We start from the raw sequence: 17,718 nt of genomic DNA, 5'->3' as shown, positions 1-17,718 counted from the left end.
GGTTCCTCGGTGTGTGAATCGCAGAACTGTATTCATTTTGGACCGAGCCGATGAACCAGACCAAAAATATAACAACAATCACACACGTACAAAACACATACAGCTCAGTTGTGGTTTGCTAAATCGATTTGGACGATTGAGACTTGTCTTGTTTTGTGTCTTTTGATGACTCTTTTTTAATCTGCATAACAGTTGATGTGAATCATCTTTGCAAATAAAAGGGATTCAAAATGTCAAGATCTGTTACAGATGGAGGTTAGTCAATTCGACATAAGAATGTCGCTTCACTCTGACCGACTCTTCATTTTGATTTCATTTTCACACCACATAACTTAACACAATAATATTGACAGTCAACATGGCATCTATCTATGATTGCATGCATGATGACTGATTGATTGACGATAAAGTTTGTCATTGATGTACGGGACTAAATTTTAAATATAAAGATTTGTGCTTAGCTTTTTTGCATGAAATAAGCTAAGCACAACAAACTATGCTTACTTTTGTTGAATCATGGGGAAATGATGATGCCCATGGAGGCTCATGCCAGTTTATTTAGTGAGACCCAGCAATGCCCAGTGCAGTGTGACTGGTGACTGGGGCGCTAGATTCCTTTTTTCATAGCTAGATCATAGATGACCGATAATGTCAAAAATTTTGAAAAAAGGAATCTAGCGACCCAGTCACTGGGTGTGCAGTCACTGGGTCTAATGCCAGTTGAGTTGCGGACCAGTCAAAATACCATGTTTGCATGTTTAAAAAAATTAAATCTCTGTATTCATTCATTTGAATTTTAATTTAAAATCACAAATAATGCCTCCACTTCATCAATCAATACATCAATCAATCACTGTCTATATATTGTAAAGCTTTTTAATAATTATTGTAATATTTTTTAATGTTTGTAAATTATGTCGCAATTCAGCAAGTATGCTGCGTTGACATTTTTAAGTAAATAAACCATAAACCATAAACCAATGGTGCGCTCATGTGATGAGACAGGGAGGCTTACCCAGCACGCGCAGCTATATATGGTCTGCCCTAGAGGGACAGGTACAATTCGAGGCAGATGTGGCCCTAATGTGCTGGATAGACATTGTCACAAAGTGGAGTGGTAGAAGCGTGGAAGAACTGAGAAGAGCAGCGATTGAAAGACACCAGGTGATCGCGGCGACTCCAAGCGTTGTTTATTTAAAAAAAAATTGAATTGATGAAAAGTAGACTAATTTAGTAAGCAGGAAGACCTGACCATGGAGGTAGGAACGTTGAGTATGTTGCTCAGCTTGAAGCAAGAACACAAATGCCATCAGGGGGGCTCGAACCAACACTCAGAAACACCAGAGCTCGAGTCGGGGACTCTTCACGGTTTAGCCAAAGATCATAGGCCCCCGCCCCCCCTTTAGTTTACCTGTGAAGTTTCTAAATTTCAAAAGTTAATCTTGTTTCTTTTCTTTTAGTCCGCAGCATTATGGGTCACATGACCATGGGTGTCAAAGTTGATGAAAGCATCAACAAACCATGCATCAATGCAATCAGTGCTTGTGCAGATACATCCCAAATCGTTGTAGCCGGAAGATCAGGTCTGTATTATGGTGCTACAAGTTATAAAAACCATTATAAACTGAACCACCTGGGTCAGAGGTTAGAGATGGGCAGGCGCAAAGTGCACATAGTTCGTTTGTTCAGATGAACTCGGCAAACTCCCACAAGGGGGTATAAATGCCAACCTGGCAACAGCCAATCTCTCTCTCATACAAACATTAGTTTAACGTGATTATGAACTGAACAAGTCAAGAAAATGTGATTCATTAATTAGATGACATTACGTATTCTAGTCACTGTGAAATCAACGGAATAGCTTGGTGTGATTCGTATCCACAACCTTGTAATTGCAAATCCTCCAGTCTAACCGCACTGGGCCACGATAGCCACGATGACATTGATAGAAGAATGAAAAATTCATGATTTGTTTACTGCTTGTCGAAAAGTTTGCTTTTATCTTCTCAAAATTTGAAGAATATCTTTGATCTACGTTAAAGATGATATGTCAGATTTTTGGCCGATTTGACACAAAAATTTTGATTTAAAATTTAATAGGTATTTTGATAGGGGTTGAGAAAGTTATAAGCTTACATTTGAGCCATTGCTCGAAAAAGTCTGCCAATTATTAGTAGCAGTGAAATAAAGTGCTCACAATTTTTGTCGGGATCCCAACAATATTTCACCTGACCAATTCTTGTGTGTTTTAGAAGAACGTTTTAAATTTTTGTCATGGTTCCTGACAATTAAAAGTAAAAGTTAAACTTGTTTTCGTTATAGCAGGTGATACTCTTTGAAATACTATTCACTCAAAAAAATCTATTTTTTTAATGTTTGAGGCCAAAAATCTGACATAGCATCTCTAATGGCTATAATGGTTACTACTGCTCTAAAAATCTCATTGAAATCTACAACTCCAGAGATTCCCACTAGGTCAAAATGCTATCATTTCAATGTACCTCCTAAAACATGATTTCAGACCCCTTTGTCAGCAGTGACTCTTGCCCCTGTTATATCAAACTCTACCAAAATGAATTTTACTTGACATCAATGCACCAAAGGTCACCCCTAACAAACTCTATTTTGTCTTTTTAGTCTTTAAGATCTTCGGTGTTGAGGAGACATGCTTCAAAGAGAAGCTCGACCTGAGGGTGGGTCGGATAACTCTGAAATATTGCTGCACTGATGTCATGTGGCACCCTTCCAAAGGTGAGCTTTGTTTTTATAGTCGCCCAACTCACAAGGCCAGGCAGCCACTTCAAGTTGAGGGCTACACTTCACTGGTTTGGGCTATCGACCTAAATCAACTCCCAGGTTGTATCATAAACTCGGTTGTGATCCCTGGCTACACGGCAGCTAACAGTTGTGTGGCTTCTGACTGGCACCCCTAAACAATGATATTGACAAAAAGTGCCCCTGGAAATTCTGGTGTCCCCCCCCCCCCCCGAACAGCGAACTGTACACAAACGTTTTCTGATAGCGCCCTCTTTTGAACCGTCCTCCTCCAGTCAATGTTAGTTTGCCATACATGTAGGGGAAAGAATCTTTGGGGGACAGATTTCCCAATGTCACCGGCATGTTAAACCGGAAGTTATGGGTTCAAATCCTGCTCTAGTCAAATTTTCTTTGTTCAACCCCAAACAATCAACTTCCATCAATTTTTTTCCCACAGATAACATTCTAGCAACGGGAGCAACCAATGGTCATGTGTGTACATGGGACTTGAACAAACACCAAGGCAATAAGCTTGACCAGGAGTTCACTGACCACGCCCGGACGGTCAATAGAGTGTGCTTCCACCCATCGGAGTGGTACATTCTGCTCAGTGGCTCACAGGATGGAACCATGAAGTTTTTTGTAAGTTAAAGGCAGTGGGCACTATTGGTGATTGTCAAAAACTAGCCTTCACAGTTGGTGTATCTCAACATATGCATAAAATAAAAAACCTGTGAAAATTTGAGCTCAATCGGTCATCGAAGTTGCGAGATAATAATGAAAGAAAAAACACCCTTGTCACACGAAGTTGTGTGCGTTTAGACGGTTGATTTCGAGACCTCAATTTTGAGACCTCAAGTTCTAAATCTGAGGTCTAAAAATCAAATTCGTGGAAAATTACTTCTTTCTCAAAAACTATGGCACTTCAGAGGGAGTCGTTTCTCACAGTGTTTTATACCATTAACCTCTCCCCATTACTCGTCACCAAGAAAGGTTTTATGCTAATAAGTATTTTGAGTAATTACCAATAGTATCCACTGCCTTTAAGATGGTCTCTCCAACAAGGGTTAAAGGCACTGGACACGTTTGGTAATTACTCCAATTGTTAACATAACAACTTACTTGGTAACGAGCAACGGTCAGCAGTACAAAAACATTGCGAGAAACAACTCCCTCGGAAATAACATGGTTTTTGAGAAAGATATAATTTCTCACTCAAACAGTAAAAGACTTCAGGCCTGAAGCCTTTTTTAGGCATCTGCAAGCACACAAATTTTCTGTTTTTCTTTCAATATTCTCTTGCAACTTTGATGACCAATCGAGTCCAAATTTTCACAGATTGTTTTATTTTATGCATGGTGGGATACACCTGGTGAGATTATTGTATCTGACAATTGCCAAAGAGGTGCAGTACCTTTAAAGAGAAGGTATACAATTGGTTAACACTCTTAAAATTAATGGCGATGAAATCTTACTTGGCTAGAAAGTACAGCAGCTTTAAAGCATTTTGAGAATCATTTCACTTTGAAGTAGGTTATGTAAAAAAATAAAATTTTGTTATCCTCCAAAGTTTGAATCTGAGAACTGTTACTGTCAGATACGTTTCTCAAAACCCTAGAAATACCCTTTCTATTAAGGCGAGGCTCCAATGTGAGGTGGGATTGAACCCAGATCCTCATAAAGGAAGGGGGAATATTTCTTTCTCCCTCATATTTGACACATATTTCATTAAACGCTGATCTCTTTTTTTTTGTTTTTTTTGCAGGACCTAAGAACCAATAAGTGTGAGTCTACGTTTGGGAAACAGAATGAGAGTATTAGAGATATTCAGTTCAGGCCGCACAGTAACTATTTCACCTTTGCTGCAACAGCAGACAGTGGGAACTTACAGGTATCTAAAACCTCTAGTTCCATACAAATACATTTGCAAAGTACACAGTTAAAGGAACACGTTACCTTGGATCGGTCGAGTTGGTCTTTGAAAAGCGTTCTGTAACCGTTTATTGTAAAATGCATATGGTTAGAAAGATATTGTAAAAGTAGAATACAATGATCTACACAAATATGCCTCGAAATTGCGTGGTTTTCTTTTTACCCTGTCGACTAACACGGTCGGCCATTTATGGGAGTCAAAATTTTGACTCCCATAAATGGCCGACCGTGATAGTTCGCGACGTAAAAGGAAAACCGTGCAATTTCGAGTGAAACTTGTGTGGATCATTATATTCTACTTTTAAAACATCTTTCTAACCATGTGCATTTCATAACAAACGGTTTCAAACGCTTTTAATAGACCAACTCGTCCGATCCAAGGCAACGTGTTCCTTTAACCCTCCTACTGTCTGACCATTTAATTTATTCTCATAAGTAGTTTTGTATCTACAACCCCTAAATCCATTCAAAACCATCACCATAGTACACAGTCAACCCTCCCACTGATTGACCAGTCAACATCATCCGCTGTGGTTTTGACTGATAGATAAACTATGCCAGTCTGCAATATGAAGTAAATGTGGTGAATGCATCTATCTACATGTTACACATACATTGTGCACACAGCCTATGCAGTTTAATGATTTCAACTTGTTTGTCAACTGGCTGGAAATGGTACCAAGAGTAGGAGGGTTAACTGTGGTAATACATGTTTTTCATTGTGCAATCGTCTTGGTTTTAATGTAACCAAACCAAAGCTGCAAGGATTAAATAGTCGGGTCTCTTTTTGTTATAATGGGAATCAGTATTCCTTGTTGCTGTTGCAGACAGGGAACATGACATGTAGTGGCAACATAAAAAAGGTCCATATCAAGGATTTGATCCATCATAATAATAATAATAATAATAATAATAATAAGACTTGTAATGCGCACAATCCACCCTGCTGGGTGTTCAAGGCGCAGAATTTCATTATTTTTTTGCAACTTCGATAACCAATTGAGCCCAAATGTTCACTGATTTGTTATTTTATGCATATGTTGGGATACACCAAGTGAGAATACTGGTCATTTGCTATTACCAAATGTATCCAGTCCCTTTAATGTTTTTTTGTTTTCGTTTGCCATTCAGATGTGGGATTTCAGATGGAGTGATAAAGTTCTGTTGGACTACATGGCCCATAACGGACCAGCATTCTCACTAGACTGGCACCCAGAAGATCGAAACTTAATCGCAACGTGCGGCAGAGATAGGCTAATAAAGGTGAAGTGTTTATGAAGTTTTATGAAAAGTATCGCGATCGATAAGAACCAAAGAAAAGGAATGCAAATGTTTGTTACTGTTAGCAAATTAGTGACAGAGCAATGTATAGGGAAGTGCATTTGCCTCGCAGATTGAAGTGTCATGACCGGGATTCGAACCCACAACCGGATGACTAAACCATCGGAACTTGAATTTGATGTTCTAAATTTGAATTTGATGCTCCAAAGAGGGTATTGAATAAATGTTGTATTAAATTGAATTGAATTAAATTATTGTTGGAAGTATTTCTAAGTTGGAAATCTTTGTTTGCTGACAGATCTGGAGGTTGCAAGACAATGCCGAGAACAAGCTAACGGAAGAAGGCACCATCTACTGTATTGCGTCGGTAGCCCGCATCAAGTGGCGACCGGAGAAGAAGTCGCACATTGCTAGCTGTTCGCAGGTTGTCGATCAGGCAGTGTGTGTATGGGATATCCGAAGACCCTATATGCCGTTCGCCGTTTTCGAAGAGCACAAGGATATGGCAACAGGTAGTCAATATTTTTATGAGAGGAGTTTTTCACTTTGGAAGGGTAGAGAAAAGAGAGCAAAACATCTGGCCTAAAAATATAACATGGCACCCACAGTGATTGCTGTGGTGCCCGGTGCTTTTACTGTGCTAGTTTCCTGTACAAGTTTACGAGGTTAAGAGGTGCCCCTTAACAGAGGGAAATTGCTGCGCCCCTTCAAGAGCGAGGTTCATGGCCTGAACCGTGATAGTAAGAAAGCCTCTTAAGCGACGGTCGCATTCTTCAGCTCAAAAGAAAGTTCCTGTCGGTACACACCCACAGTTCAGTAAATTGCATTAGTATTCTGCTGGACCGTGACATTCGGTGAACATTTCCACACGAGAGAATATACACATCGGCATTTGGAATGTTCCAAGAAACTCACAGTGTCCAATGGACTGGTCCATGAACTCATGCTGGGATTAACTGATCTAGCTTTGAGGGACTCCCTAAATCGGATTTTGTTTACCTTTGCGCAGAAGTTAATTGCCAAATGTTATTTTTTCCTGGAAAGGTGTGGTTTGGAGAGACCCTCACTGCTTTGTCTCTGGAGGTAAAGATGGTTATCTCTACCAACACATCTTCAAAGACGCTAAGAGACCTGCAGATAGCGTGGTAAGAATGCATCTCAGGGAACTGCCGTGGTGCCCTGTGCTTTTGCTATGGTGCCCTTCGCAAGGTTCCAATACAGATTTACATTTTCCTCATAGAAGTGTCCATTCAGGAGCGAAGTTCATGGTCTGATTTGAAGGTTCAAATGAAATAGTCAAGTGCAGTGTAGGAATCATGTTTGACTAGTCCAAATGGGAGTGAGATTTGAAGCTTTCCTGACCATTCAACAGTACTTACTGTGGTTTGGAATGATAGATAAGCTATACTTATACCTGTAACATGATATCATGTGGCAAATGCATACTACACACTACTTTGAGTTGCAGTCGCTTTGTGGACATTCCTTTGTTCTATACAAAGGAAAATCCTATTCTTCATCAATACTGGTAAAAACCCTGTGTATAATAAGTGTTTCAAACCCTGCCTTTTGTTATCAGGTCCACACTTTATAATGTAATGCTTGCCCACACACACATGCATTTACAAACACCCTTTACACACGCACATTTTAATGGTTTCAAATGGTTGTTAAACTCAATGGAAAATGGTACCAAGAGTTGGAGGGTTAACATTGGTAGTGAAGCAAACCTTTTTGAAATCGTCACTGTTTTGTAATTTCTTGCGATTATTGTTCTTTTGTTTCGTTCTAACAGTGTCCGGTAGGTGTGTCCCTCAGTATCTATGGCGACGTCTGCCACGCCCTGATGGGCAATTCCAGCCAAATGGACAGCCAGATGCTGGCTACCAACTACTCCAGTACACGCAACCCTATGACATTCAGGCGTAGGGGACCAGCGGGCTTACCGGAAGTCTTCCGTCCCTACCAGAGCTCTATGCTGGTGTACAATAAGAAAGACACAAATGCAGTAAGTCAACGTGGCGGAACAACACTATTCAAACTGATGTATTATTTTTTTTAATTCATGTTAATTTGGTCGGTGGTCTCCCTAATTTGGTCGGTGGTCTGGCTTGAGCGTGTTCTTTTTTTATGACAGTTTTTATGAAAGCTTTTAGCTATTGTCATATATTCTGCATTTGCTGTTATAGATTCTACTTGTAAATGGATCCTACTTGTAAAGGGTTTGTCCTTATTTTTTGTTGTTGAATTTTCTGTTTAGTTTTCAGATGTGTTCGTCGCTACGGCTCACAGATACAAGTTAACTGGAAAACCTTTTGCTGAACTTTGCGAGCACAACGCCAGTGTTTCCCGAGAACTGGGCAGACACCAGGTAAAAAGATACCAAAATAGAAATTCAGTCCTGAAAAGTAATCGTTTGTAACTGCTTTACCCCTCCTACTATTTGACCATTTAATATCACTAATAATAGTCATATTGATAAAGCGCCTTTTTTACAAAAATTTCAAATCGCATTTTATAAGAGCATCTACGTATAAGAAAATTATAATAACTTGTTTTTCTTTTTTTTCTTTTCTTCATAAAATGCTCAATTATAATATCTTAGCATAAATGCAAATTGGTTTTTGACATGGCTTTGAAGGATTCAAGTAGATTGTTCCATAATGTAGGTGCGCTGACTCTGATTGCTCGTTGGCCATACCGTGTGTAGGTGCAGGGTGATTGAAGGGGACAAGCACAAATGGGAAGTAGAAGAAGAACGAAGATTGCGAGAACTGTGGGCTATGTTAGGAGTAGTACTGTGGTTTTGACTGATAAATAAACTATGTTAGCCTGCAGTATGATACTGTAATGCCTCGAACACCCAGCAGGGTGGATACGTGCGCATTACAAATCTTATTATTATTTTTATTATTAATGCTTCCTGCTGGCATTTAGAGAGAGAGAGGGACTCAGCTTGTATCATGAACTTTGGTAGTTTTAATCACGTTAACACTTGGCAGCCATGTTGATGGAAAGGTACATGAGTGAGGGTTAGACTCTAGAGGGCGCTAGTTCTGTATGTATGCATGTGTGAATGTGACAGATGCCATGGTTGTTGCATCCAAACATAGTCTTGCTGCAAGACGATTCTGGTTTTCCTTTCACACACAGGACCAACAGTGCCCTCATCGGCCGCACCTACACACTCGCCTGTCTTAGTCCACGAACCACCCTGAGTCAGTTGAGTGTGAACAGGGGTCATAGCGGGGGCTGTTGGTGAGTTGGCCGCGCTGACATTAAAGGAATGCGAGAAACGACTTGCACCAAGACTAATCTAAACAGTGCGCCCATGTACACAGTGCGTTCTGTGCACAGTTGTGCCCCAGACGCAATCTGCATAGCTGTATGGTTTGAAATGTTTGGTCAGAACTGAAAATGTTTAGAAACCTCATGGTGAACCGTTTTTATGTCTCACTCAAAGGTCGCTCAGACATGGAACATGCTTAAGCTAATCTACACGGATAATCCCATTGCCAAGAAAGGATATAGTAAATCTGGATCAACGACCAGCGACAGTTTGAAGCAGACTGAAGCAGAAAAAGGTAGGCAAGATTTCTCACTCGTTCTTTTCATTGAAAAATAGAAATATTAATATCTTAGCACAAGAGGGACACATTTCATGGCTCTGCTTACCGTCGAATTCTGCGCTTGCGATCACCATTTTTCACTAACAGGGCAAGCACCGAATTTCCAGCGCTAGCTGTATAAGCGAAGAAAGCCTAGTAACGTGGACCATGGACAAGCAGAAATTTCCTGCTAACCTGTAAAATACACTTGACATAAGCATGGAATTCACTGCTTCTGTAAGCGCTGACTCTTTGCTTACGGTAAGCAGAGCCATAAAATTGGGCCCAGGTTGCATAACAAAGTGAAATATTGCTCTGCAGAAGCAGGTCACCATCCAAAATACCGTGTAATACCGCTTGCGACTGCTTACTTTTGCTGAACTGAAAACATTTGCTGAGCACCGTTTCCTTCTGAACATTTTTTATTAAATTGGCTCCAGGTTGAGAACCAGAAAAACTCATAGAGAAAGTTACTCACTCGTGTTTATCCTTACCTCGATTCCATCCTCAATCGCTCCTTTCTCAGCGAGAAGTCATGACATTCATGCGACAGCACCTCAACCGACAGACAACCCAACAGTGGAGTCCACCTCGGGACAAACAGATGAGGATTCAGCCCTGAGCGACAGCGAGCTGGAACCGGGACACAGGGCCGCCGCCGAGCCTCTCAACTGGCCCCAAGATGGAGGTGCGGGCGTGACTGATTTCTTCTACGGTGACCAGGTACGGGAAGAAGACGGAGAAGGGGATGCAGACGAGATGTTCGAGTACGAGAATGGCGGATTGAATGTCGACACTTTTACGATACCGAATGAAGCATTCTCACAGAGGCATGAAATCCTTGACACTTACAGGTATGTGACCAGCCTTCTGCGGTGATGCTCTAAGAGCAGGGCCCAATTTCATAGAGCTGCTAAGCACAAAAATTTGCTAAGCATGAAGTTTCTTCCTTGATAAAAACAGGATTACCAAACAAATTTCTTTTTGCTGCATATTGCTAATTACTGGTATTCAGCTATTGTTTGCTAACTCTAAAAATCATGTGGAAATTTGGTTGGTAATCCTGTTTTTATCAAGGAAGAAATTTTATGCTAAGCAAATTTTAGTGCTAAGCAGCTCTATGAAATTATGCCCTGATCCAAATTTCGTAAAGCTGCTTAAGCAGCAAATACTGTTTCTACTTCAAACTCTAAATTGAAGATTTACTTTAAACTCACATAGTTTGAAAATAATGATAGTAGAAAGTTTCCCTTAAAATAAAACTTGCTGAGGTGCTGTAGTATTTGAGAAATGAGTAAAGCAAGTCACAAAAATAATTTTCGTCTCAGGAGACTAAAAAGTATTTTAGCATGTAAAACGTATTTTCGAAACATTGTTTTACTCATTTCTCAAAAACTATAGCAATTTTTAAAAGTTTAAAGACAGTGGACACTATTGGTAATTGTCAAAGACTAGTCTTCACAGTTGGTGTATCTCAATATATGCATAAAATAATAAACCTGTGAAAATTAGAGCTCAAAAGTTGCGAGATAATAATGAAAGAAAAAACACCCTTGTCACACGAAGTTGTGTGCTTTCTGATGCTTGATTTCGAGACCTCAAATTCTAAACTTGGGGTCTCGAAATCAAATTCGTGGAAAATTACTTCTTTCTCGAAAACTATGTCACTTCAGAGGGAGCTGTTTCTCACAATGTTTTATACTAACAACCTCTCCCCATTACTCGTAATCAAGAAAGGTTTTATGACGATAATTATTTTGAGTAATTACCAATAGTGTCCACTGCCTTTAATGCAAATCTGTGGACTTTGTATTTTGTGTTGCAAAAAGTACCCAAATCCCTTCAATCTTTGAAGATTAAAAACATTTCTTCTTATTCCTTCCATGTTCAGGCCCCCTTCGCCGGATCAGTCCCACTACAAACCCCGCAAAGAGTCTATATCAGCGTGAGTCACTCGATGAGTTTTCTTAATAACAATCAATTTTTGTATAGGGCTTTTTATACAGTCTGAAGGGCGTCTTAAAATGCTTCCAAAATTATTACCCCTGGTCACTGGACCTGAAATCATTCCTTAAACCATTTTGAACTCCCTGGGGAGTATACAGCAGGTGCTGCGAGTTACCGCGCTCCAAGCTAATCATTCACATGAACCATCTCTGCCCTCACAGGTACCCATTTTACCCCTAGGTGGAGAGAAGCAATATTTAAGTGTCTTGCTGAAGGACACAAGTGTCACGACCAGGATTCGAACCCACATCCCGATGAACCACCAGAACTTGAGTCCGATGCTCTGATCCGCTCGGCCACGACACTCCCACAATCATATTTTATATTTGAATTGAAGATCTTCAAGGGAACTTGAAGACAGCCAATCTCTCTCATTCAAACATTGGTGTAACGTCTATGATTATGAATCGCACAAATCAAGAAATTGTGGTTCAGTAACTAGACGACAATACTTATTTTAGTCATTGGGAAATCAGCGATTTGCTTGGTAGGATTCAAACCTACAACCTTGTTATTGCAAGTTCTGCAGTCTTAACCACTGGACCACAAGGACACAAAGAAAAATCGACAAGAGCAGAATTTGGAACTTTCAGTCTCTACTAACTATTTGTACTAGCCCTATGTGTGCCCTCTCTCATTTTTTATTTATAATAATTGATTATTTGTTATGAAAGAGACTTTATCAATTTGCTTTTTATCTTTATGATGAGTTACTTTTGAAGAAATTGTTTTAAGCGTTTGTAGAAAATTAACCACAAGGCTTTGACACCAGCATCTCAATCTAGTACCTGTACCCTTCTTGTTACCCCTACAGTGAACTACTAGATACAGAACCAGACCCTGTTGGCCTTGGTAACCAGATTCTTGTTGCCCCTACAATCAACCCCTCCGTTGCTAAGCAACTGCCGTTTCTTCAACTTTCTGTCAAGTTCGTGCCATTAGTTACCGACATGTTGTCTTTTTATGCAAATCAGGTAGGCTGGTTGTTTTTTAAAAAGTTGTCCGTCTTTCGGTCTAACCATCTGTGACCAATTTGAATAAAGTTGCTAAGCAGAAATTTATCTGCTGAATGAGAATGAGCAGAGGACCAGCCAAAGGAAAATGACATTGCATGGCGTTTTTGGCTGGTAACCTGGGTCTGTCAAAACAAAATTGTGGGAAAAAATTAAGATTTCGAATTCTAATTGATTAACCTTGTGAGTGTAACCTTCCAAAATCTTTTGTCTGATTTGACTAATTTTGTTCTGCACTGTAAAAATGTATGGAATCTGTCTTGTAATTCTTCTTAAGATGGGTTGTCAGTATCACCATAGAGATTGGTATTGTGACATCACACTTTGCTTAGCAATTAAGATTGAGTTGCAGTTAAGACCAATCTCAACTCTTTGTGAACTGGCCCATCGTCTTTACTTTTAGGGGGATGTTCAAATGGCAGTTTCTGCACTGATTGTCTTAGGAGACAGGATTCAAGACAAGATCAGCATGGAGCTACAGGAGCAGTGGTATATGTCTTATATCGGTGAGTTTCTTAAGAATAGTTTCATTTTACTTTGGCTTAGCTCATTTTCAAACTTTTGAGCTTTAGGCTTGCTCACGCATTTCAAACTCTTCAGTTATAGATGTTATAACTTGTTCCAAACTTTCTAGTTGTACGTGTACATGGTCTAACTCGTTTTAAACTTTTGTGTCGCAGATTTGCTGACTTGTTTCAAACTCTGGTGTGTCGCTAATGAAGTAACTAAGCTGAGTAACCACACTACCGTTGGATCCATCAATCAGGTAAATATACAAAAGATGTCCTGGGATTTCTAACAACATTATATCAAAACCATCACATCACACACGCCATGTTTTGCATTTTTTGTTGGTACGTTTGAGAACAAGAGTGTTTGGAAATATTCCAACGTTCTTTCTTAAAAAGTTTCACCAGTTTTTGTTCTTCTATGATAACATGTCAGCGTATAAGCTGCTCTGCAAAAGTTTTTCTCAGGGCCAAAATCAATGTTTTCCTTGGCTTATATACTTGAAGACTGTTTTCGTCGCAATGGCTTCCAAGCAGGTTAAAGGTAGTGGACACTATTGGTAATTACTCAAAATAATTCTAGCATAAAACCTTTTTTGGCGACGAGTAGTGGGAGAGGTTGATGGTATAAACCATTTGTGAGAAACGGCTCCCTCTGAAGTGCCATAGTTTTCGAGAAAGAAGTAATTTTCCACGAATTTGATTTCGAGACCTCAAGTTTAGAACTTGAGGTCTCGAAATCAATCATCTAAACGCACACAACTTCGTGTGATAAGGGTGTTTTTTCTTTCATTTTTATCTCGCAACTTCGATGACCGATTGAGCTCAAATTTTCACAGGTTTTTTATTTTATGTATATGTTGAGATACACCAACTGTAAAGGCTAGTCTTTGACAATTACCAATAGTGTCCACTGCCTTTAAAAACTTTATATACTTTCGGTGTTATTTTATAAAGTGATATGAAGCATAGTTTTGCTGTTTTTGTGAGATAATGCTGAGGCTTAAACATTCCCATGCGTCTGTGTTTGCAGAAGAAAACAAAATCTTTTTTGAAAATGCGATATTTTTTTTTTTTTTTTCAGCAATCTACAACGGTTTACACCAAATGTAATAGCTGCAGCGGCCAGTTGGACAAGTGCTCATGGGCGTGCCAGAACAGCAAATGTCGCAAACTTACAAACACCTGCTCCGTTTGGTAAGTTGGTAGGAGCTGGTTTACATCATGGGCTTATTACTATGTGATTGTTAAGTCAGTTTCTATGGATTTCAGGAAATTTGTTTTGCAATTTTATGAGCTCCTGGTAAATGGAGTTTATTGTTTTAAGAGTGGTCTCCAAAGTTATATTTTGGTAAAGAAGAAAGAAAAAGTTGAACATTTATTTGTGGATTTTGATATTGTTTAAATTTCAATTTGTTCAAACTTTTCAGCTAACAACCTTTTTTATCATTATGAATATGAATTGGCAAATAATGACCATATAGAAACAAGCTAGCTCTACTGTTCCCCACCCCCCCCCCCAAAAAAAGGGTTGTTTATAAATCTATCTTGATTCAAAGATATTTTTTTCAAAAGAGAATTTCACAAAGGAAGAAACAGTTTTGAATCTGCTCAGATTTAAATTCATTGTGTATTCCTATTAGGGATTATACATCTACATTTATAATAAAATTGGATTGAAGCCATTGGACACTTTCTGTAAACAGTATTGTCCAAGGCCCACACTTTGTGTATCACAACTTATATATAAAATAACAAACCTGTGAAAATTTAGGCTCAATTGGTCATCGGAGTCGGGAGAAAATAATGGGAAAACCCACCCTTGTATCCGCGCGTTTCGCCGTGTCGTGTTAAAAATAAATCCGTAATTCTCACTATTGAGAATTGACATTGTTTTACTGTTTTCTCAAAAAGTAAAGCATTTCATGGAATAATATTTCAAGAGAAGTCTTTCACCACTACCTTCTGTAAACCCTGTAAGTTATTTGTAAATCTGTGAACTTTTTTTTTTTTTCTGTACCGGAAGTGTATAATGGCTTTAAAACAGTTGAACAGTTCCAAAAACCAAAGGTATACTTTACCTTTAAACATGGTATTCTTATTTGTTGTATGAAACAGTCATCTTCCAGTGAAAGGTCTGTACGTATGGTGTCAGGGCTGCTCTCACGGTGGACATATACAGCACATCCAGGAGTGGTTGCGGGAAAACTCAACTTGTCCGACGGGCTGCGGCCATTACTGTGAATACACCTGAAAAGGTACCATTGTCTGGACCTAGTGTTATACAAGCGTGTGGTCATGGCCCTCGTTGTCATGCACCATGCTCAATTTGCCTGGAAGCCTCAGTTTTGGGTCGAATTGGAATGTGAACTTTGAAGGCGACCAATGGCTTAGCTTCGCCTGCAGATGAAATTGAAGGATTGGATTGGAATGTGAACTTTGAAGGCGACCAATGGCTTAGCTTCGCCTGCAGATGAAATTGAAGGATTGGATTGGAATGTGAACTTTGAAGGCGACCAATGGCTTAGCTTCGCCTGCAGATGAAATTGAAGGATTGGATTGGAATGTGAACTTTGAAGGCGACCAATGGCTTAGCTTCGCCTGCAGATGAAATTGAAGGATTGGATTGGAATGTGAACTTTGAAGGCGACCAATGGCTTAGCTTCGCATGCAGATGAAATTGAAGGATTGGATTGGAATGTGAACTTTGAAGGCGACCAATGGCTTAGCTTCGCCTGCAGATGAAATTGAAGGATTGGATTGGAATGTGAACTTTGAAGGCGACCAATGGCTTAGCTTCGCCTGCAGATGAAATTGAAGGATTGGATTGGAATGTGAACTTTGAAGGCGACCAATGGCTTAGCTTCGCCTGCAGATGAAATTGAAGGATTGGATTGGAATGTGAACTTTGAAGGCGACCAATGGCTTAGCTTCGCATGCAGATGAAATTGAAGGATTGGATTGGAATGTGAACTTTGAAGGCGACCAATGGCTTAGCTTCGCCTGCAGATGAAATTGAAGGATTGGATTGGAATGTGAACTTTGAAGGCGACCAATGGCTTAGCTTCGCCTGCAGATGAAATTGAAGGATTGGATTGGAATGTGAACTTTGAAGGCGACCAATGGCTTAGCTTCGCCTGCAGATGAAATTGAAGGATTGGATTGGAATGTGAACTTTGTTGGTGAGCAATGGCTGAACTTCTGCTGGAAATGAAATTGAAGGATCGAACTGGAAATTGCATCTAGGATATTGACAATGATGACCTCAGGTATGACCTTTGAACTTTCTTTATATAACTTCATTAACCCGTGGCAGCATAAAGGTCAAGATCAGCATAGCCTCCCTTGGTTTTCAGTCAAGTTAGCGCTTTTCTCTGTGCCTGGGAAGGATTGTCAACTCCTCTGGCCCAATCAGGAATCGTTGACCAATTACCAATTACTGATTTAGATGATGAAACGGTCTCTTGCCCAAGCAGGAATTACCAATGCCACTTGAGACTGGTAAGCTTTCATCCCAGGCCCAATTTTGGATGATTGCATGCATCCCCCACCCTGCCCATTTATAGCTCGTTTGGGCAGCCAATATCATTGTGCTGCTTAACGCTAAACAAAGTTACGTGCTAACTGTAGCAGACAAACTTGCTTAAGCGTTTACGCTTAAGCAAAGCATATTTCACAGGTTAGCAAGAAAATTATGCTGTAATCTTGGATTTGCATTCTTACATGATTCACCGAAAGGTTATTTGCATGCCTTTTTGTCTGCTTACAGTTAGTAGCGCTATGAGGAGTAGGTGACATTGTGCTCCTGGTGGCAGTTGATTTGGGGTTAAGGGCCCAAATCGATTAAAGGCAGTGAACACTATTGGCAATTACTCAAAATAATTATTATATTAGTATAAAACCTCACTTGGTGATGAGTATGGGGAGATGTTGATAGAACAAAATATTGTGAGAAACGGCTCACTCTGAAGTAATGTAGTTTTCGAGAAAGAAGTAATTTTCTATGAATTTAATTTCGAGACCGCAGGTCTCGAAATCAAGCATCTGAAAGCACACAACTTGGGTGTTTTTTACTTCATTCATATTTCGCATCTTCGATGATCAATTGAGCTCCAATTTCCACAGGTTTGTTACTTTATGCATGTTGAGATACACCAAGTGAGACGAATGGTCTTTGACAATTAACAATAGTGTCCAGTGCCTTTAAGTGTTGCCCTCATCTTAAAGTGCCTCTTTCAGCTTCTTGATGTTTCAGAAGATCTTTCTCATAAAAATATAACCATCAAAAACACACAAAAAACAATGAGCAAAACCTTAGGTACAGGATTAATGATTTATTTGAGTTGACATACTCCACTCAAAGAGTTGAAGATTGTTAGTAAAACAAAATTGCATTTCTACATTTTGATGTCATTTTGAAAAGGCAACTTTTCATATTTGTATGAGTTAAAAACTTATACTATTTTTTGAGCAATTTACATTGGCAAATTAATTTGAAATCTTGCAAGAAATATATTTATGTTATTTTAATAAAATATACAATACTTTGAATAATGTTTGTTGTTTCATTTTTGTATCTTCTCTCCTGTTGGATAATGTTTGTTTATTTTG

General features: G+C 39.4%; 1 protein-coding gene across 1 annotated transcript; it reads left to right on the top strand.

Moving 5' to 3' along the window:
* Positions 1–92: 92 nt before the first annotated feature.
* Positions 93–17,611, top strand: LOC139949013 (GATOR2 complex protein WDR24-like). Its single transcript, XM_071947402.1, has 18 exons — positions 93–255; positions 1,461–1,583; positions 2,638–2,751; positions 3,215–3,399; positions 4,523–4,648; positions 5,821–5,952; positions 6,269–6,482; positions 7,015–7,115; positions 7,766–7,978; positions 8,231–8,341; positions 9,434–9,554; positions 10,105–10,432; positions 11,470–11,523; positions 12,400–12,559; positions 13,002–13,104; positions 13,279–13,364; positions 14,192–14,304; positions 15,226–17,611. The coding sequence occupies exons 1-18, from the start codon at positions 231–233 to the stop codon at positions 15,359–15,361; spliced, it is 2,445 nt and encodes an 814-aa protein (XP_071803503.1). The 5' UTR covers positions 93–230; the 3' UTR covers positions 15,362–17,611.
* The last annotated feature ends 107 nt before the right edge of the window (positions 17,612–17,718 follow it).

The sequence above is a fragment of the Asterias amurensis genome, chromosome 16, assembly GCF_032118995.1.
Source record: "Asterias amurensis chromosome 16, ASM3211899v1".
Classification (NCBI taxonomy): domain Eukaryota; kingdom Metazoa; phylum Echinodermata; class Asteroidea; order Forcipulatida; family Asteriidae; genus Asterias; species Asterias amurensis.
This window is presented reverse-complemented; position numbering and strand designations above follow the sequence as displayed.